This window comes from Cheilinus undulatus, linkage group 11 (genome assembly GCF_018320785.1).
Source record: "Cheilinus undulatus linkage group 11, ASM1832078v1, whole genome shotgun sequence".
In the NCBI taxonomy this organism is placed as follows: domain Eukaryota; kingdom Metazoa; phylum Chordata; class Actinopteri; order Labriformes; family Labridae; genus Cheilinus; species Cheilinus undulatus.
Window position 1 is genome coordinate 39793207 of NC_054875.1, and position 22185 is coordinate 39815391.

A 22185-nucleotide genomic window follows, 5' to 3' on the forward strand; every position below is an offset into this window, starting at 1 on the left:
AGTGTGTCAGAGGCGATACAACAGCCTCCTTTCTGGATACCTTGCTCTACTAAACCGCATACTAACCTCAGAAACTCTTGTGATAACCAAGGAAGAGTTGTGGAGCTGTAAACACCAACTATATTTAAAAGAATCACATGAAGCTGGACAGATCCAAACAGAGGAAATGACAAACAGATTGTGCTCAACTCCAAGTCTGAGTGCTAATTTAACTTTGGCAGCTGCAGTGCCCGCAAGCTGATGAGGCTTTTTCATGCAAGTTCTGCACAAAATAAGAAACAACAATCTGAAAATGACACATATTTTATTTTAAGGAGCTGCAACTTAAGTGGAAAAAATAAAAACAGGATCAATTTCTATCAAACTTCTCTCTTAGAAAATGTCAAAATGGGTCAAAACAAAACTGGGTGCATGCAGTAAAAACAGAAAAATCCTTCATTTTGTACACAAATCAGAGACTTTTTACAATAAATAAATAATTTAATGAACAAAACAAATGGAAACAAAAGTTCTGTACAGCTTTGAGGGCTCCATGACGCTTTGGTCTCTTCACTCTTTGGGGCTGCTTGCATTTTTTTCTTTGGCCTAAAGTCTTTAGAGTGTTTTCAGTCTCTACAGCTTAGTCTGCTGCTCACAATTTGCTCTCTTCTTCCTCTAAAGGTTTGTTCAGTCCAGGGATGAATTTAAGGAGGCGTCTGCGGAAGCTTTTCTGTTTGGGCTTCCTCTGTAGAGAGTTGAATCCTCCCTGTTTCTCCCCAGGGCCGGATGATGAAGATCCCCTAATGTAGCTGCGTGTGCTTGCGCTGCGGGTAAGCTGCGTTTTTGCCGTTGTGAAGAGCTCGCTGGCTGGTCGGAGGCGCTGCTGCCTCTGCTGCTGCTCGTTCTTTTTGTCAGTGCTGTTGTTATCTGAGTCCACGCCGCCATCTGTCTGGTACAGGCAGGTCTGGTAGAGCGGGTCGTCCTCAGTGGCCGTGCTGAGGAAGCTGGCGCTGCTGCTGGTGCTGCCCGTGCAGCGGAGGGCTCGCTGGGCGGCGGGGCTGGGAGTACCGAGGCTGCCATAGATGCCTGCTGACTCCAGGGATTCGTACACTGCAGCATCACTCATTACTATGCCTGGAGGGAAGAAAGAAAAACAAAGTTAGGACACTCGTAAACCGATAATTTGACTGTTATGTAACGCTGAACACATGAAGGAAACTATTCAGACTGGGCTGAATACACGGCAGTTCTCTGAAAACATGTTTATTTTATTAACACAGTGTGGGTTTTATTGTCTATTTAACGGAAGCCCAGCCCACTAATGAAGGAAAAATGCTTGGGAAAACAACTTTGAAAGGGAAATAGCAAGATTAAAAATCACTTTTATGTTTTAACACTTTTATTGCTTGTTTTCATGTATTCAAATCATGCAAAAGTGCACTTGAAGTCTAATCTGGATGAAATAAACAAATGATAATTTGAGTCTAAATGCAGCTCACTTTCAACTGCTGTAATTACTCTCATCAGTTCTTTATTTCATTATCGTTAAAGGTTAACATTACTATAGTCTGTCTTTTATACTTCTTTGTCACTGCTAATACTACACATACTTTTACTATTATTTTCAGCATTGTAGAAACAAATATGTTTTAGTCATTATTGTCAATGGTGCTCCATCCATTTCTGTTATTCTGTGTCCCCCTCTATCAAACTTTCCAAACCCAACACAGTTTGGGAAGATGGCTGGTAAGAATCTGGTTCTGCTTAAGGTTTCTGACAGTAATAAGGTGTTTTTTTGCCCCTGTTTCTTTGCTGTGTTGTAAAATGCTGTGCTCATGGTGGATTAAAAGGCTTTTTTGGTATTTTAGTAGCTGAGTTGTATAAGTTACTTGGTATTAGAAGTTATATTAGAGACAAGATTTCGGTCTGCATTGCCTCTTTAACCCTCAAAACCCAAAGGTATTTTTGAACCATTTGTCTCACCTGGACTTTTTGTCTTATAAAGCTTGTAAAACATCAACCACATGGTACACAGTCAAGCTCTAAACATCATCAGAAAGTCACCCAAGTCCTAGGCTCACTTGAAAAGCTTTTGTAAGGGATATGCAGGCATGGATAGCGTCATTAGAACAGCACAACGGCAGGACGCAAGAAGGAAAAAGTAAGTAGCTATGACTGACTTATGGTTCGAAAGTTGTTTACTTTTTTGTAACCTGTGTCTCTACTTGACATAACCCACAATGTTGGTCTCAGAGGGTTGAATAGATTGCATTCTAGAGGGCACAGTGAAGGACGGTAGCCTATACAGCACTATGGATGGACACAGTAGTTCCATGTAATTAAGCTTCTTTTCTGGGTAAAAATGGCATACATTTAAGCCAATATTGATTTTTAGCCTGTTTTAGAACCCAACTTCAAACATTCTGAAATATCACTTTAATGTAGGGTAAAGTAAATCAATAATTACACCCTTTTGCTGCTGTAAATTTTGGAATTTCCCCTAGAAGGACTAATAAAGGAATATCTTTTTATAATTTCACAAAAAGAATGGTTTGGACCTTTTCTTTTTGAAAAGTGCCTTAAGATAACATTTATAAGGAATCAGTGCTTTACAAATTAAGATTGGCTGATTGAAATAAGGTAAATTAATTCAGAAAAGATGCATACAATTTTGCAAAAACTTACCATGAACAAGCCTCTGCTCCTGCACCATCAACGACCGATATTCATCCCACTTTTCATGAAGAGTTTGCTAAAAAGAAAAAACAGATATTTGAAATAACTGCACCCTAAAAAAGACAACATCAAGGCAGTACAACATGGATTTAGACTTAAATGTCTGCTGTTAAAAACGAAGGCAGACAGGACTTTTAAGTGAACAGCATTCCAGGGTAATATCTCTACTTTTACTTGTGATCTGAAAAAAAATCTGAAATATAAATTTGTAGAGCAAAAAAAAAAAAAGACTAAAAATCTAAACATGAGAGCTATCACCATGTAGCAATTACCTGGGGCCGCATTAAGAAATTCAAAGATGTGAATCAATGTAAGGTAAACATCATCACAGATGGCTAAAAAAATCAATAAAATAGTGGACTACTGTGTGGTAGAATGGCATAAATTATTGTATTGTATTTTTTCTCTGTGTTATACCTTGTCTTGAGACAAGTGCTCTTGAGATATCCCCAGGATATGTTTGTGTTATTATGCTCAGACAACGTGAAAACCTGAAGCCTGTCACTAGCATGGAGGCATAAATATCATGACAGCTTGTGTGAAACAGAAAAACCAAGCTGACTGATAGTGAGAGTTACAGGATATGACGCACCGCAGAGCTTCCCTGAGAACCTCTGACTGACATGCAACTCCATACAAACATAACTGTATGTGGTTATTCTTCTTGGTGATTTACATATTTTATGGTATTTAGTTCTGAAATCTACCTCTAATGCAGCACGTTCCCCATCAGCATGTTAATCTTTGAAAACGTGGGATTAGGCTCTCAGGAAGCGGCTGTGTCGCGGCTCTCAGAGGCTACGGGATTAGAGCGGGACAGCTGCTGTAATCTTGGGGGGAAAGCGCGCTCACTCGAGGCACTTCACAGTCAAGAATGTGTGCAGCCATCAGCGGGCCTGCAGGACAAGCTGCTGATTTAACAGGTGGTGCTGCTGGGGAGGACAGGTGTGGAGGGAGGGGGGAGGATGTCTATATCTAGAATGTAACGTATTGTGTCTGTGTGTGACTGCTAGACACACAAACAGGCTGAAACTTCTGCAGAAGAAGCAATAAGGTCTCACCTTTAGATACTGCAGCCGGGCCTCGAGCTCTGCTTTCCGGATTGAGTCGCTGTAAACCGTCTCCAGCCTGTAAGAGTAAAACCAGAAGGCAACAGAATTAATAAACGTCACAGGAAGCACTTTTAAAAACTACAAGAGCAGTAAACAGCAACTTAAAAAACAAATGCAACCATATGAAAGAGTCTTTTCATGAGGCGGCAACGGGAAGGGGTCTGATGTCGGACAGTTTACAAGAGCGGGGGAAGGATGAGGAACATATACAATTTCCACTCCAGACACGAAATCCTCTGAATCACACAAGTGGGGGATCGACTTTGGGAGCTCATTTTCACTTTGACGCTTCATACGGATTAAACTCGTAAGTATAATTTGATGATGTCAGTCTGGAAAGTCTGAGCCAGAGCTGGCACTCTGATGCGGTTTACCTCAGGTCTTTTATGAGAGCTAATGGCTAACGGGCTGTGCTAATTGTTCTTTTATCTTTTACAAGCAGAAGAAGACAGATGAGGAAGAAGTGTGGCTATGAATGAAAACAGCAACATTCAGTTTAGACAAAGGCCTTTCTAAACTATGGTTGCCTAAACTTTTAGCTCAACAAAACAGACATAAAACAAAATCTTTTGTGGGGCTTTTCTTGCCTTCATTCTTGATTTTAATTTCCACGTTTTTGCTTTGACTAGTCAGCTGTGCAGAGATGAGAAACGAGCCATGAGATGGATTTCTAACCCCCCTTTCAGTGTGACTGTTCAGCTTTTTCGCTTCCTGACCTGTCAGACCACACATCAAACCAATAATGTCTTTCCAAGCATGACAGACCTAACTGATTCGTCTGTCTTAAGCCTGGGTGGTAAATTAATTTTATGGAATTATCGTATTTGTGGAAAATCTAGATTTTGAAGGATGAAAGTCTAGATTTTCCCTTGAATGTCCTACGCTGCAGCCATCAGGCCTTGCCCGGTTGAGCAAAGATAAACTGGTTAGAAACGCTTCGTCAGAATGAGAAGCATTTGGATCATTTGTGCACCAGCTCCCCTCCTCAACACATGCAATGAAAAGCAGATGCAATTCTTTGACTACACCATGTATCTCCACACAGAGCAGAACCTGCCCACTCTGTATATCTGCTGACCACATACAGTGCTTTTAAGTATTCAACTTTTAGATGTTTTACCTTTTATTGATTTTATAAATCAGTAATGGTCATTATATTTTGGCTTTTTTGACAAAAAAATACAAAAAACTCTTCAATGTCAAAATGAAAACAGATTTTTACAATGTAATGCCAATTAAATAAAAATATGTAAGGTAAGATAAGTGGTTGCATAAATATTCACCAACTTCAAGTCAGTATTTAGTAGAGTCACCTTTGGCTGCAATCACAGCACTAAGTCTGTGTGGATAGGTCTCAATCAGGCTTTCACATCTGGACACGGCAATTTTACTCCATTCTTCTTCGCAAAACTGCTCAAACTCCGACAGGTTGAACTGGGATCAAGCAGGAAAAGCCCTTTCAAATCCAGCTACAAATGGATTGAGGTCGGGGCTTTTACTTGGCCACTCCAGAACATTTACCTTGTTGTATCGAAAGCATTTTAGCGTAGCTTTTGCTGTATGCTTCGGGTTGTTGTCTTGCTGGAAAAAAAAATCTTCTGAGCTGTAGGTCTCTTGCAAACTAAATAAAATTATCCTCCAGGATTTTCCTTTATTTTTCCCGCATTCATTTTACCCTCTACCTTTACAAGTCTCCCAAGGCTGGCTGGAGAGAAGCATCCCCACAGCATGATGTTGCCACCACTGTGCCTCACAGTGGGGATGGTGTGTTTTTGGTGATGCGCAGTGTTCTGCATCTTGTCTGGTGGCCAAAAAGCACCATTTTGGTCTCACTGGACCAAAGAACTCTCTTCCACTTTAACATGGAGTCTCCCACATGCCTGTTGGTGAACTCTAGTCCAGATTTAATCTTGAGTTTTCTTCAACAGTGGCTTTCTCTTTGCCACTCTCCTATGACGTTTTGACTGGTGAAGACCCAGGCAACAGTTGTTGTATGCAGAGTCTCTACCATCTCAACTGCTGAAGCTTGTAACTCCTTCAGAGTTGTCAGAGTTGTCTTGGTGGCCTCTCTTACTAGTCTCTTTCTTGCACGGTCACTCAGTTTGTGAGGACGGCCTGATCTGTGCAAATTTACACATATGGCATATTCCTTTCATTTCTTAATGATGGATTTAACTGAGCTTTGAGGGATGTTCAGTGCCTTGGAAATTGTTTTGTATCCATCACCTGATTTATACTTTTCAATAACATTTTCTCCGAGTTGCTTGGAGTGTTCTTTTGTCTGGACCTTCCAGACACAGGTGTCTTTATACTACAATCACTTGAGGCAGTCAGGTGATCCCCATTTCACTAATTGATTGGACCTCTGCTGAATTAGGTCAGTCACTTTATACAGCGTGAATATTTATATGTACGTATTTTTATTAAATTTACATTACTTTGTAGAAATCTTTTTTCACTTTGACATTAAAGGGTTTTTCTATCAAAAAAGTCAAATTATATTGGCCATGATTGATTTAGAAAATCAATACAAGGGTAAAACATCCAAAGGAATGAATACTTTTTAAGGGCACTGCATATCTAGCGGCTAAATCAAATGAGATTTTTTACAGGGACCAACTCTGAGCTGATTTTATGGTCAAAAGTGAGATAAAATGGTGACATACAAGGAGTGTTGCAATTTCTCGAAAAGAAATCTCTTAAACTTGGGAGTTACTTTTATAAAACTTTCATCCAAAAAGTGTCCATCATCATGTGAATTAGTTATCTGGCCAGTGGGGGACTAATAGAGAAGCCTTAGGCTACCTACGTGACAGAAAAAAACTCTTTCACTCATAAGAAAAAAGATAACGAGGGGAAAAATAACAGAAAGTACACAAGGATGTGAAAAACTGATATAATGGAATTTTCATTTAAGCTCTAGCAGAGGTACAGATGAATTTTGTTTGAAACAGGAACTTCAGCTTTCCGATCGCAGCACTGATAACAAAATTATAACTGATATAGATTAATGTCTGCAGCTTTTTGGTTTCCTGTGATGCCGTATGTACCTGAGAGAGTTTCCACAGGCCCTGATGAGCTGAACGATCTCTTTGTGCCGGAATCCCTCCACAGTGGCCTCATTCACACTTGCGATGGTGTCTCCTAAAAATACAAACAGAAAACTTGTGTTAATCAGCAGCCATAAGACCAGCATGCTCTTTAATGCACCGTGGCTTCAATTACAACAAACTGCAGCCAACTTTGATTCTAAATCAAGCCTCTACACATGTGCAGAACAAATGTGGGCCGCCATGTGTGCATTTGCAGTTGTGGTGTTCAGCTAACGGGGCAGAATCTGACTCTATCATGTTAACGCCACATTTTTTTATATATGAGTGAGAGTCACACCGTTCCACTTCAGACTTTCGGGTCAGGAGATGTGATGTGAACTCTCAGGCGTGACAGCTGCCCTTTGTGAGTCTCAGCACAAAGCCCATTTTCCTCTTTCTAAGGCACCGCCTGAAATCTGCTTCAAACGATGAAGTCAGCGTCCACAGCAGAACACGGGGAACAATAGGGCGAGCATGTGAGGAATTTAGGAAGTGAAACTGAAGTGACATACTCTGCTTTGATGGAGTAGGGAGTAGGCGGCAGAGGAGGCTGAGGATCACCTTCCTCCTTCTGTTTCTTTAGACACACAGACGGAAACAAAACGCTAGGAGCGACCACGTGTGACTGAGCGTTGGGGAGTTTGAAAACCAGAGAAAATTGATGGAGGAAAGTAGAACAGAGCTCCTTCATCTCATCACACTTTGAACAGTTTCTCTTACTGCAGTAAAAATAGGATGAGAAACCCCAGGGTAACCCAGGGAAACAATACGATACGATATGAGACCATACGATACATGATGACACAATACAATATGATTAAATATATAGAGGTGTAATTGTTCACAGGGGTCACGGTTCACAGGGATCACGGTTCGGTTCAGTTCAGTTTGTACCTTGGTTTTGGGGTCACAGTTTGGTACAGGTTAGTTTATCGCTAAAAACAGAAAAGTCCCAGATTTATTATCCTAGATGCCCCTCACTTGTTATTATTATAATTAATTTTTTAATCAATATATTTATTTTTGTACAAACGTTAGTGCAACCCATACTTGTTTAAATGTTTGAAATATACATTTGAATCAATCAATCCTTTGTTCCATCTAGTGTTATTAAGAACTATCACTGATAATTGGTACAGCCTGTGATGTATTAAAGATAAGACAAACACAACAAATATGCAAAATTAAAGGCAAAACAGAAAACAGCTCAATATCTCCTCATTTGGATCCCAGACTAGCTAATGTAAACACAGGATGGGAGGTTACAACGGAGTCCGAGTAGACCGCTTAAAACACGTTTGTCGTCTGTGTTTTCTACCTCTACCGGTCCGTATAGCTTTTAAAGTGTATTAACAGTGGTAACATCTTGTTGCTTTTGCATTCGGAGCCTTTTAAAAACAGTGTGGAGCTGAAGAGAAGGAGAAAAAGGGCGGCGGGTCTCGCTGCACTGCAATTTTTCTTCTTCGTGTGTTTAAAAATGTCAGCCACTTCCTCTTCTTTGTTGGTGGTTTAACAAAATTCAACAAAGTATGGTACCTTTTATAGAGCATGTCAGATCCCTCTAACTAGATGCTGACCCTGTTGGCTGAGCAACCCTCTCTACTTCACTTTACCAAAAAATGACATACCAATTGAGTCTTATTCTCTTATATTGATAGCATGTGGGATGCAAAGTATGTTAATTGTGATCGTTTTCAAATGTTTATGTTTTGGTTTTTTTTTGTCCATTTGTTTTAGGTTTGGTTGCATAATCATGCGCCCTTAGCACTTTTACTGCCTTGCCACAGTCTATATAAGGTGTGATGCACAACAGTATGTTCTCAAATCAGACATTTTGCAAATGATTTCTGTACCATGTGACCACTGTATTTATATGTGTTGAAATACTTACTTGATAATGTATAAATAAATCATAAAAAAAAGTTACACCCCCCAATACAATAGGATATTTGCAATGTGATACGATTGCAATATGATACAACAGGACATGATCCAATCCAATCTGATACAGCACAGTACAATTTAATATGACAAGTAAAATTCAGGGGGATACAATATGGTGCAATATGAAACAGTCAGTACGATAGCTATGCATGTTGTGTGGCTGTGGTAGCAATAACATCACAGTACACTCATTCTTAGATACTTGGTATTCTGTAAAACAATAATTTGATGATTCATCATGATGTATCTTATTAACTGAGAAACATCAAAGTCTCCTGAAAAGGTTAAGTGTAGGACTAATGCGTTTATCTGCAGTAGTATCATCTAATATCAGCCTTTAGCCTTTCAATTTCTTTCTATCCTGCTGTCATCTTATTCTTCGTCTGATTTACTTCAATTCACTTTACCCTCATTCATGTCACAAATCATGCTGTGGAGAGGCCAATAAGTGCTGTCACAGCCAGGTAAATCGGGCATTTTTTCTTTTGATTTTTAGGTGACAAATATTTGTCACCAGTGATTGGATAACTGGATCTCATGAGTCACAAAGAGGCACATTTACCTAATAAAAATAAACCCTCACTTAAGTTAGATTGTTTTTCCCTGGGTCTGTCTGACACATGGGCGAGAGGAGCCGGCAAATACGCTTTAACTGAAACAGCCGCTTAGCAACTTTGTTTGTTGACTGGAAAATGAGCGGGCACACGGTCATATTTGTACTTCCCTAAACAGCAGCAAAGCTTTTGTTGACTTTCGGCACACAAATGTCAACTGGCAAACACAAAAAAGAGGATGAGCTGAACAAAACCCTCCAGACACGTTCACTTCCCCCTCTATAGTTATTTTGGGCTTTGATACAGCTGAAATAATAACATGGAAAACTCACCAACTTTGAGTCCTGCTTCCTGCGCAGGGCTGTCAGCGTGCACCTTGCACACAAATGTGCACATCTCCACTAAATTTTGGTCCTGATGGTGCAGGCCGTACGTCTGAAACGAGAACAAGCACACTGTTTATCATCCTCTGAAATACCTTAACAAATACTTTCTCCACCTCCATCTTTACAGGAATTACCCGTCAGTTACACAATATGTTTATCGTCAGCAATTATAAAACCAGGCTGCATAAAAATGATACACAGATAAACCACTGAAAGACATACTGAGGAAGTCATGACAGGCATAGCAGCTGATTGTGCCAGTTAACATGCAGAGTCAGGGTTTTTCCCTCTCGTCTTGTTGAACACAACCTGCTGATAAAAATCTCCTGTCATGCACTATTTAAGCACCTTCCCTTTTCAGCAAAACTTCTGACAACCCCATATGTTCATTTACAGCAACAAAGTGGTGTAAATATTCCACGCTGGCTGCAGAAAAATCACAGCAGGAAGTGTTCGTAATGGATAATCACATATGCTTGTTTTAGCCACTGTAATTGTTTCATAAAGCACACATGCAGAGATCGGCTGTAACAACAGAAATCTCGTTCATTAATGATAAACTTATTTCCAGCAAATTAGGACATAAAAAAAAATTCCTGAGTTCTGAGACGCAGTCAGAAAACTATCTCTGCACCATCTCACCCACAAACTGAGAGGAAATCTCATTTACCGGATATCAGGTATGCTGCAATCTTCCTATTAAAACTAAAGCAAGGAAACAAATCTATCTCATTCATAAAATCGTCCATTAAAATTTTTAGTTGACAGATGTTAAAGTATCTCTTATACTAGGTGTATCCTTTTGACTCAGCCTTAATTTCAATTGACTACTTTTATTAACTAGAATATTTTAAAGTTTTAAATCAGAGTGTGACAGTGAGTTGAAAGGATATGGTGTGAAACCTGCTAATGTTATAACCACCCATAAACATAATAAACCACAAACATAAAACAAATCTGCAGCTTTTAATGTGTTAATCCCAATAATGTAACAGCAGTGGCCTAATGCACACATAATAACTGTTACATTTGCAGGAATTTATTGAATTTGTGGGAAGGCGTCTCTCAAAATTTTATGAAATTCCCACTGAAAAAAAAAAAAAAGTTGGGGTCATTGTTTGTTGTAGTCTTTTTTAAACCACCAGTGGATTAAGGTCAGCTTGAGTCCAGGTCACACCAAAAAAATGTAGTCATGGCGATTTTTAAGTTCGCCATGAAACAGGAAGTAGTTTTATCAGTCTCAAACACTAGTAGAGCTCTGAATTTTGGCACAAAATTTTTTAATGAGAAGAAGATTGATATCAATTTCAGAAAATTCAGCAAAATCCGAGGGGTTCTTCCTGAATTAAGCCCTCAGAGGGGGTTCATCTGATCCAAAGGAAAACAATTAAACAATTCATTGAAAGCTGAAAAAAAAAAACTTTTTTTTTTGCACTTGAACAAAATTTGCAGCTCAAGGCTTGGCTGGTTTGAAAAAATCTTACACTGTGTCTTAAACATACAGGGTACAACTTCCTGACACTAAAACAAATTTTAATTTATTAATTTTAAGTTATTGTAAAACAATAAAACTGGTTGGTTGAATGATGCTTCTGTAAGTTATTTATAATATCCTCTGAATGCTGTTTTGACAAATTCTACACACATTAAGATTCACGGCTATACCTGTGTTTTAAGATTACTTCCTGTTTCATGGCAAACCAAAAAAAAATGCCATTGCTGTTTTTTGATGAGACTTCCCTAACCCTTTACTCTATAATTCATTGTAAACTTAAAAGATATATATATTATTTGCAAATATTCCTTTCTTCACAGCAAAAACTCAAATCTAAGAGAGTGCATTCGTCTAATCTCAAGTCAGAAATGTCTCACTCACGTTTTAGTCTAGATATATCTGACATGTGAAAATGAACGCTTTACTTACAAAAATAGCAAGCAATAAATGAGGTCTGAATGGCTTTTATTAAGTCAAAATATCTGAATGTCTCTTTAAATTAGATGTACTATCTAGATTAATTTGGAATATGTAATTTAAGACACTCAGCAATTGAGTTTAGCTTTTTTTACCTGAGTAATGAGATATATTTAACATTAAACTAGACAAATCCACTTGCTAAGATTAGAATTTCTGCAGTATTTATTGGTAAACTTAAATTTTGGCTGCAACAGCATTCTTGTTTCAACAATGGTCGAAAAACTTTATTCACTCTGAGCCAAAATGCACTCCATATCTGCATAAATGACTACTAAAGATCAGCTGAAAATAATCTGAGGTTTTTGGGGTCTGACTGGACTTGAGTCAAATTCCAAGGTTTCAACACGTTTTTGTCTCTTTTTGTTCTTTTGTCATTTTGCTGTGCCCTGGCAGGAAACAGTCCAGGGAAGTTTAAGAATAGAAACTTTGATATCAATCAGACAAATCTAACACACACTGCGGAATATTTATCTTCTCTTTGACTGTACAAACTTCAAACAGCATTAACATGCTGGCTTATTCATTAAAATGCAGAAAATGTCACTTTGATCAAATCTGCAGACAAGTACATCAGAGTTTGTTTTTGCTGTGAAAGATGAAAGTCTACAGTTGCGTGAATAACTTCCAATGTTCAGCTGAAAACAATTTGAGGTTTAAACAGACTCTTTGTCAAAACGTCTTCCAAATTTGACACTTTTTAAGTCCAACATTTTCCTTGCTGTGTTGATATCCCACAGACCGGAAAATTTCAGACCAAAAAAAGCAACTCTGGTAGCTTCATGGTTATGTCCAGGCGGCTGTTGTCCCCAAAATGGGAGGCCAGAATTCAAATGGCATGGGGCTCCTTTCCTGCACTTCCTACTCTTTCTCTCCAGTTTCCGATTCAATACACAATCTTGTATCTCTTATAAAAGGTCTTAAAACCCCAACTAGCAGCAGAAGCATTAAAGTGCATCTGCAGGGCATTGCTTCTCTTCATAGCACAAAACTTTTTGGTATAAAACTGATATTTTCTAATCCTCTGTTATTTCATTTCTAATTTCTTAAATTACTCTCTCTTTTATGTTTCCATTTCCCATTTATGTCGCATTGCAATCTCTTCATTCCTGGCAAAATAAACTAAAAAGTAAACTATGAAGGCTAAAATTATCATTACAAACCTCTTAAAGTGCATATGAGCACATTAGAAAATGCAGTGGTAACTTGCAGCTCCCATGCAGCAGCTTAGTAAATGCAGAACTTTGTGGTAACCCATACCTGCTTCTAATCTAACAAATATTGGGTTGTCTTGGAAACATATTTATGACTTCCACGTGTATTTGCATGTCTTCCTTGTTTCATTCTCTTTGCTGAAGGTCACTGCAGAGCGCAGATAAACTTCCCCTGTCACACAAACCAGTCAGCCTTCTTAAAGCTGCTGACAGAGCCTGAAACTCGGGCCTTTCCCTCAACAAACCTGTCCAGAGACTGTCTCGTAAAAATAAGGTATCAAATTTTCCGTCTGTTAAAGTCAAGTGGCTCTAAAAAAACATAAGCGTCCAGCTTGGATGAGTGACTCTTATGGAAATTTGAAATGATTCACATCGGCCTGTTTGCTGCTTCCTTCTCTGCAGCCGGAAAGATAAACACAAAAGCATGCAAATATGGCCGAGATGCAAATATGGCATTTACATTCTGGAGCTGGGTTAATGTAACAGGACACCTAGGAAGGCAGAAAGGAGGAAAAAGTCATCCATTTCTCTGCTGACCCTCCAACTGGCCCTCATGATCTCACTTCCTTTTGGCTACAGGCACACAGGAAGGGCGGGAACCTCCATCGAACACAAATAGAACAATCCGTCCTTCCTGTAGAGAAGACTTCTGCTTACAGAAACTCAAACAAACCTAATCCATATTTATCCTTTTCAAAAACTATCTAAAAACAGAGTCTGCTGCAGAACAGAGCGGACATTGTAAGGCGGTGCTCCAGGGTGAAAAGAGAGATGTGACAGATACTGAGGTCAAATGTGCGAAACGTCTGCATGCTAAGTGCAGCAGGTATTAGAAAGAAGGCGTGTGAGCAGACCGCACGGCTAAAAATACTCAAACTGGGAAAAAAACATCAACTCCACTTTTCTGGAGTCATGAGACTGAAATCAGAGAGTTATTTCGCTGATGAGCACCCTTTCATCCCTGCGGGCAAACGCTGGGATTAAGAGATTTACACGGTAAGATGTACACGCTTCAGTCACTCGAGCATCATCATCCTCGGACAGAGACGTGGACTATCAGGGAAATCCTGTTAAATGGCACTCAAAAGGTTAACCCCCCCCCCCCCCAAACACACAGTATGTCGCCTTTAATCCTCTTACCTGGATCTCAAAACCAAACGACTCCTCCTCCTTCTTCTCCAGGACCACCACCTTCCTGGAAAACACAGAGAGAAAACATCATAACTGTTATTTTATCCTGCACAGTTATCACATCTTCTATTACAGTCTCACAAAATGTCCTTTAAAACCAGCATGTGCTGGGAAATGAATCGTTTTCTAGCCTCGAGGGAGAAAACAGAGAAAACTTTGTTGGTTTCAAGCCTGAAAATGTGAGAAATCTCTACTTTTTAAGAACAATATCAGTGCAGAATTGGTGCATATTTACCATGCAGATTAAGTGTGCAGAGAGGAAGAAACAAGAGCAAGAAAATGTTTAAAAGTTGTAGCCTAGATGATTCATCAGCAACCATTTGGATGACTCATGAGTTGTTTAGTAATTCTCAGAGCAAAATGCTAAATATCCGGAAGCATCAGTGCCTAAAAAGAGAGAACTTTATGCTTTTTAGGGGTTTAATCTGAGATTTTTTGCAATTCTGATTTGTTTAAGAGGAAATAATGATGATGTTTGAAGATGCTGACTGGGCTCTAGTCCAGGATCCCCTTGAGAGTCTTGTCATGCTTTATCTGCTCTGAGGTTGTCAAAAGTACAGATAAGGACAAAATTAATAGCTGCCATATGTAATCCTTGTTTTATTTTGGATGCTTACATTATTTTACTTTATTTCACAAAAACACAAAAACTCCAAGGATCAAAATCATTGGCCGCCTTTGGAACAGACATTTTTGTTGAGCTGTTGCACAAACCACTGATGTGCTTTAACTATATAATGCTCAAAGCTTGTAAAATCAAGTTAAAACTAAGGGTTATCTTTCAATTTACACCCAGTGTAATAACTTAAGATGGGGTTTGAGAAATCTGGGTAAATTCAATAATCAAAAATTGCAGGCAAACTCCTTAAAACGGTCCACATTGCACATATATGTTGGTAATGGTTTGTCCTGAAATCATGCCAGTGTATCTGTGTGATTTAGACAGTACGCACCATTTTTTTTTCCCTAGAAATTAACTTACAAAATGTAACTGTTCTTATAAAGCTTCTGCACCTTTTTATACCGTTAATCATTAAAATAAATTAATTCAGGAACATTGTCGTCTTACATCTAACCATTTTGTTGCAAAATGGATGGACAGTTTTACTTGGCGGAGAAGGCTCTGCTTAAAAGATGCTCCCTGATTTTCCAAGGAAAAAATGGCTAGAAAGTGGATTGATTGATTTATGACAATGTGTATTAAATACAATAAAATTTGTTAAAAAGCAATTAATGCATAGTAGCATCTAAATATGAGGGTGCAACAAGCTTCATGCTATAAAGGAGCAGGCTGGGGTGGAGGTTAAGCTTTAGCAGCAGCAGCAGCAGTAGTGTGGTATATCAGCATTAATGCTGAATTAGTGAGAGGTGTGTCATGTTTAAGAGAAAGAGCTGTGATTGGCTGTGGGATCAGCTGGCTGACAGCTGATCACGGCTTCATTAAGACTGTACTGGTTACAAGCATACAGGATCCAGAATATTTAGGTACTAATCATTATGACAACCCAACTTTAAAGCATTTAAATAAAGGATTTAAATCCTTGTGTTTTAAAGCTTACAGTAACTTTGCTAATCTATAAAAATACATTTTGGATATAAGAATGTATAATAAGAAACCACGATGAAAAAGAGGACAAGGTTAAGAAGATATTTATGTCCTCCTCTGTATTCTTTCTTTTGTACATTGAGAGACAGTACAGGGCTTCTTCTGTGTCTGACAGCGACGTGGACGTCACAGCTGAATGTACAGTGAGAGGGTCTGTGTCTCAGACACGTCATCACGAGGGGGCGGCAGCATGAAAATTCATGACAAAACCTCAATGTGTATGCTAATGATGGAGGACAATTAACAGAGAAAAAGAGGACGACGTCACAAAGAGGAGAAATGTGAATGACGATGATGCCAGGGATTTTACCTCTGTGGTTCTGGTGACTGTGTGAGGGGTTTCCACTTCTGCAGGCCGCCACCCTGAGAAGAGAAAAAGAAACAAGGAGCGTGTCAGACACCTGCTGAGTTTAAAGCAAGATTACTCATGAGGGATTCCCCAAACAACATTTCCCCAACACTCCTTTTCTACATATCATCGCTTCAACCGGTAGAGTGAGTCTGGACACAGCCCACTTGTGCCATGTGCTCTGTGTGTGGTTTTTATAAAGCCACTGGGCCATTATGTCAGAAGGAAAACATCAGAGGTGAAACTAGAAATGCGTGTTGGGCTGCTCCTTGTTTACCTGAGTATGAGTGCGCCTAAAATTAGCTTATACTGTGACACAAAAACAAGCTGCTCTGTTGATCACTTATGTGAAACTGGAGCAGTTTATACACATTCCAGCCTATTTAAAGACACAAATAAGACACATTAGTGAACACTGAGCCTTTTATAATAAAGTCACTGAGTGAAAACCAGAGTGAACAGCAGGTCAGGACCCAGCCCTACCTGGCTGTGTAAATAAGGAAGGCATCAGTCCACTATATCACTCACTATCAACCCTCGTCTGTTCCCATTCAATCATGTTCAAAAGCAGCTTGTATGAAAGGCCGCTTTGTGTCACGCTCTCTCTGGTAGTAAAATGTTGCTTTCTTTATGTCCCAACACTTACAGAATTGTCCCGCAAAAGTCTCAATGAGTGCATTTATTCCCCAAAAACCCACAGAGAGCAACCGACGGGGGCGTCTGCAGCAGGATCCCTGTGCACAATGCCCTGTTGTAGTCCCTCACTGCAGCTACTGGACGCTTATGTAGATGTATGTAGGTTTGAGGAGAATGTGACTCTGTTTACAGTACAAGCTTGGTTTAAACTTTGGAGTCCTATTTAGTGAGAATCTATCAATGAATTAAATGTATAAAAATCAGCTCCATTGTATAAAAATCAGCTCCATTCACCAGTACAATGTACAAAACAACCCATTAACCACACCAGTTTCCAGCCTCTTCTATGCACTGTCCCTAAAGAAGACATGGTCCTGGCCCATGCGAAGAAGAGGGGCGGTCAGTCTGGACCCCTCCTCTTCAAATTTGGTTAAACTGATCCAGGCAAACATGCTGTTATCAGCTTGAAACGTTTGCTGTGATTAGGCTCTCCCAAGACAGTAATGCCTCCTGCCGTCAACAGCCAGGGGTTAGTCTTTCCATACATCCAGGTCACTCTTGTAGACGCAATATCTCAAGAATGATAAGAGGGATTTTCTTCAAACTTTGCACTCACATCCACTCTAAATCAAGGATGAGTATATCAGATTTTGGAATTCATAGGTCAAAGGTCAATGGCATTAAGCCTTTTGTTCATCACTTGCTTTTGAACACGGTATCTCAAGAAAACTATTTGGGATTTTCTTCAAACTTTGCACTAATGCCCACTCTAAATCTCTCTAAGTCTGATCAGATGTTGGAGGTCAGACATAAAGATCATTGGGCCTCATGTTCATCCCTTGCTTTCGAACACAATACCTCAAGAGCATTTTGAGGAACTGACTTCAAATTTTGCACAAATGTCCACTCTGTCTTAATAATAAATGAAAACATTTTGGAAGCAAAGGTTAAGGTCAAAAAGTACTCCAACTTCTCTTTGGCACATTTTTGGGTATCGTTGGCAAGTCCGTGTGTCTAATGCTGATGTGGTCTTTAAAGCAGGGATGGGAAGGATTCTGCTTCTTTATATGGGGACAGCAGCTATGCTTTTATAGGCACCTGGCCTGCTTTCCATGACTGATACAGCTCACTGCATACTGGGTGCCCAGGACCCTGTGGGCTGGTCCACTTTCCTGCTTTTGTCCATAAGTTTTATCATGTGAGGTAAATCAAACGCACCCTTTCTTCCTTTATAGCACATCTTGTGCCCTGCCCCTCCCACCAAAACAGCTCTCACTTTGATTTAAGTGAGGAGCAAAGGGAGACATGGCACGCACGTTGGCTATTTTGAATAAAGAGATAATGGAGCTTCCCTTCACTGCTGGACTTTCACTGTCTGGGACTTGAACACCTAGGCGAGGCTTTTATCTGTCAAGTTGTAGATCGTTTCCTAATGAGGGCAACAATTTTAAAGAGTAAACCTGGAATAATCAGTCTTTGAATCAAAATTATTTGTTTGATAGCTTAAAATCAAGATAGCTGATAAACTAGTTTAGGTACATCATTGGAAAAAATAGTCAGAATCTCCTTCCAGCAGACTAAGAGTGAATTATTTCTGTTTACTTCTCTAGACTCTGAACTGAATCATTTCGACTTCTGCACTAAACAAGACATTTGGAAATGTCATATTTGACTTTGGAATTTTTTTAAATATAATATAAATTCTCTATAGAGACAAAAACTTTAGTAGAGTCAAAATAACAATCATAAGTTGTCAAAATGTTTGATACTTTAATACCTGTCAAACCATACGATGATCCAGTCTCCATTATCTTAGAGAGAAAGGTATTAAAATGGGTACCAAAGCTTTGAAAAATTCAGATTTTCAGTCATCTTTCCAACCAAAGAGAGACAGTGAGCATTGTCTAAAAGTCACAAATTATTTGGCAGTGTTTCTGTATAGAAACGCTGCCAACCTATTTGTACATTTCAGACAGTGTGCGTGAATTTGTCTGCAGTTTTTGGCAATTATTCACATAAACATCCAACTTTTTGTGCCAGATATGGATTATGTTTGATTTTGATCAAAATGTGTATCAATGTTTAAAAACGTGGTGTTGTTAACAGCCCTAAGGCAGAGTACAAAGACTTTGCCATTTTCTTTATATGACTGTTTAAACATCATATTCTGCCTTAAACAATCACAAATGAATGGCTGGTTCTCAAAAATGCTGCTCTGTTGGCATCAATCATTAAAGAAATGAAAAAAAAAAATAGTTTAGTTGATTTAAGTGTTGCTAAAACACTAAACTTTGTTGTTTATTGGAGCATATTCCACTTTATTACAATAAAAAAAAAACAATCACAATGGTCTCCTAGCTGCCTGCATGAAATCATCTCTATGATTATATCGACACGTTTCAGCTATCTCTTATGTAAGAATGAGTAAGGTAAAGATATTTTTACCCTGCTGGTTGACCTGAAGCACTTGTTGCTCATTCATTGAGTCCACCCATGAGGCCCTGCTGTATGTGACACAGCAGTAGAGATCACTCAGCGTTTGGGTGGTCCACATTTGCCCCCTGATGAGCTTCTGTTGCCCTCAGTGAGATGCCCTGAGCAGATACTGAGAGCAACATTTTCAGACTCACAAGACCACAGATCTGAGCCGACTGCATTCCTCAGAGCTTCAGACTTTTACTGTCAGATAAGGTTATGGAAAGTTCACTGAGTGTCTAGCCATAATTATATTGAATATTCTCTTTCTGGAGGGTAATATGAGCCAAAGGTGGATTAAAAAGTGCTGAAAGTCCACCATTGACAGCCAGAACTTGTGGAGTCTGACTCTATTGCCTTATTAACTAGAAAACGATGATATGCTAGTTTTGTGAAATCTTAAGTTTCATTGACGATCTCTTCCTTGTTGCAGGTTAAATAATAAAAACATGGAAAAATTCTCCATACAAATCCAGAAATGGCACATGACATGGTCAATCTTTGAAAATGAGGCAAAAAAGTTCATTTTTGTTCCTGCATATGTAAGTCAAAATGATTTAAAGCATGATTTAAATCTTACGATCTGAGTTCATGGGTTAACTATGGATTTTATGAATATTCCTCTACTTTTTGCAGGTTAAACACCAGAAAACTGGGTAAAGAGTAGTGAAAACCCCTCATACTAAATTAGAACTGACATTTGTCATGAATCATGCTTGAAAATAAGGCAGACAGGTTTATTGTTGTGCCTATAAATGCAGTAAATTTTATATTATGCAAGTTTTAAAGTCCATTTGGTGCATATTTCCCCCATCCTGGTGGGTAAAAACAGCAAATTGAGAAGAAATTGGTAAGAATTCTTCATACAGACCCCAAAACTGCGCTTGATATGATTCAGGCTTTTAAATAAGACAAAAAAAAAAAATTCTACATTGAGATTGGGATAAAATTGATATCAAGCAACTTTAAATGTGATTTTAACTTTAAATACTTAACTTAAGAGATTGATAACTCATACTGCCAATTTCTTCCCATTGGCTGGTAAGACTACATCAAGAATCAACATAATGTGGTGAAAAACAAGTTTCAAAATTCATGGCAAAAAAGTGAGTAATTCTGCCTCCAGGTTAGATTAAATTGTATACAGAGGAAGTTTAAGTGTGTAATTGTAAAACATTCAGGACTTGTTCATGTAATTTTATAATGTTTTACTAGTTAGATACTTGTTATGGTAGAAAAAGTGCATCAAACTGAGCAAAAAGTGTTAAAACCTCATGATAAAACCCCAAACTGGCACTAAGACGTGGCTCATGCTGTTAAATAAGACAAACAGGTGAGTCACTCTACCTGTAGATTGTGATTAACTTGATATAGAGCAAACTGTAATGTCTTCTGTAAAGACTGATGACTTTCAGACAGACAAACTTTAAAAGTACGTTTAAAAAAGTTCTTTTGAGATAAATAGTGATTTTAAGGAAGAGAAATGTAGCTCATAAAAGAGTTGAATGGACCCTTTACCTTCTTGAAGTTCCTCGGCAGGGTCCCTCCAGAGTAAGCCAGGGTCTTGTAGTTGTAGACCTCGGAGGAGTTCGTGGGTAAGTCTCTGGTCCTGCAGCTGTCTGACTTTGACGAGGGAAAATAAATGTCGTCTTGGGATGCGGGTCCAGAGGAGTCTGGCCCGCTTGAGTTCACCTTCTTCAGCCTCCTGAACGTCATGTTGAGCTCACAGACGACGTGAAAAACGGAGTTGTTTAGCTTCAGTACAGAGGCAGAAACAAACCAGGAACAGAGAGATGCTGCCGGTTTGTTGTGTGAGTCTCAACGTGGAGTCTACTAACTACAATGTCACTTTAGTGTGTTTCTTGTGAATAGGCTGGGGGCGGAGACTTTGTAGTGAAGGACGTGAATGAGTGCCAATAGCCGTGTTGACGTGCATCCTTTTTGATGCCTTCATGTGTGCCTCGGACGTTTCTGTGACACATTAAGGAGACTGAAAGTTTTTTTGTTTTGAAATTAGAAAGTTATTGAGAAACAAATGCGAAAGAATAAAGAATCTGATAGAAAAACCACTAGGCCGAACACAAATAAACACAAATAGTCGATATAGTTACTCAGATGGCCACTCATCAGTCACTGCTGTCACTTTGTCCTTTTTTTGCACTTTTATCCAGTCCATTTAAGAAACATCTGTTTATATTTTTACTGACTTCCTCCCTTTTTCTTGTCCTATTGCACTACAACCCCTTTTTTTTACTCAGTACTGGTCCATTTCACGTAATTCTGTATATCTATTTATTTCCAGTTAAAATCTTTGTCTTTTTGCACTTCAACCATTCCTTGCTTACATTTTTACTGTAATTTTACAGCTTGTTTAATAAATTTAACTGCACTTACTGTCAATATCTGAGACCTACATTTAAAATAGTCTGTTTATATTTTTATAGAGACATAAATACTGTAAATATGTTTTAAAACTTCTCTTTTATTTACATATTTCTTATATGTTAAATTGTGATTTTTTTTTTTAAACTTCTGTTCTGCTGTTTGTAATGCTGCTGCTCTGAATGCCTTGAATATCCCCCCGGGGACGAAAATATATATTTTTAATTGAATCGATTTAAATTAACTGATAGTTTTCAAGTTGTTAGAATAATTTAAAGAAAAACTGTCCCTTATGTCAGCCTCTTTAGTTGCACAGTTATACGCTAAAATAATGTTGGATTATACAGCAGACAACGAGAAGAGACATTTACAAACTCACTTTGAAATGCAACGTGTTATAATGGACATTCTTTACTATTTTTCAACATTTTATTTACATTTTACAGACATTTAATCAACAAAATGATGATAAACTTGCAGAATTAAAGTGAATAGTTGTGAAAAGGCATATTTCTGAAGTAATCATGAACATTTGAAGAGTGGGGTTGATTAAAGTC

At 38.7% G+C, this 22185-nt stretch overlaps 1 protein-coding gene across 1 annotated transcript; it reads right to left on the minus strand.

The window, feature by feature from the left end:
- Window positions 1–287: 287 nt before the first annotated feature.
- tamalin (trafficking regulator and scaffold protein tamalin) lies at window positions 288–21117 on the minus strand. Its single transcript, XM_041800459.1, has 8 exons — window positions 20765–21117; window positions 16097–16149; window positions 14130–14184; window positions 9750–9852; window positions 6878–6971; window positions 3777–3843; window positions 2665–2731; window positions 288–1113 (listed from the first exon to the last, which is right to left on the minus strand). Exons 1-8 carry the CDS (start codon window positions 20960–20962, stop codon window positions 632–634), a joined length of 1119 nt encoding a protein of 372 aa, XP_041656393.1. The 5' UTR covers window positions 20963–21117; the 3' UTR covers window positions 288–631.
- Window positions 21118–22185: the final 1068 nt, after the last annotated feature.

Coding starts and splice junctions, on each gene's coding strand:
- tamalin (XM_041800459.1), bottom strand. CDS start 20,962: ATGACGTTCAGGAGGCTGAAGAAGGTGAACTCAAGCGGGCCAGACTCC. Junction 6,972..9,749: donor GGAAGCAGGACTCAAAGTTG/GTGAGTTTTCCA, acceptor TTGTATTTTTAG/GAGACACCATCGCAAGTGTG. Junction 3,844..6,877: donor GCCTGTGGAAACTCTCTCAG/GTACATACGGCA, acceptor TTACTCTTACAG/GCTGGAGACGGTTTACAGCG.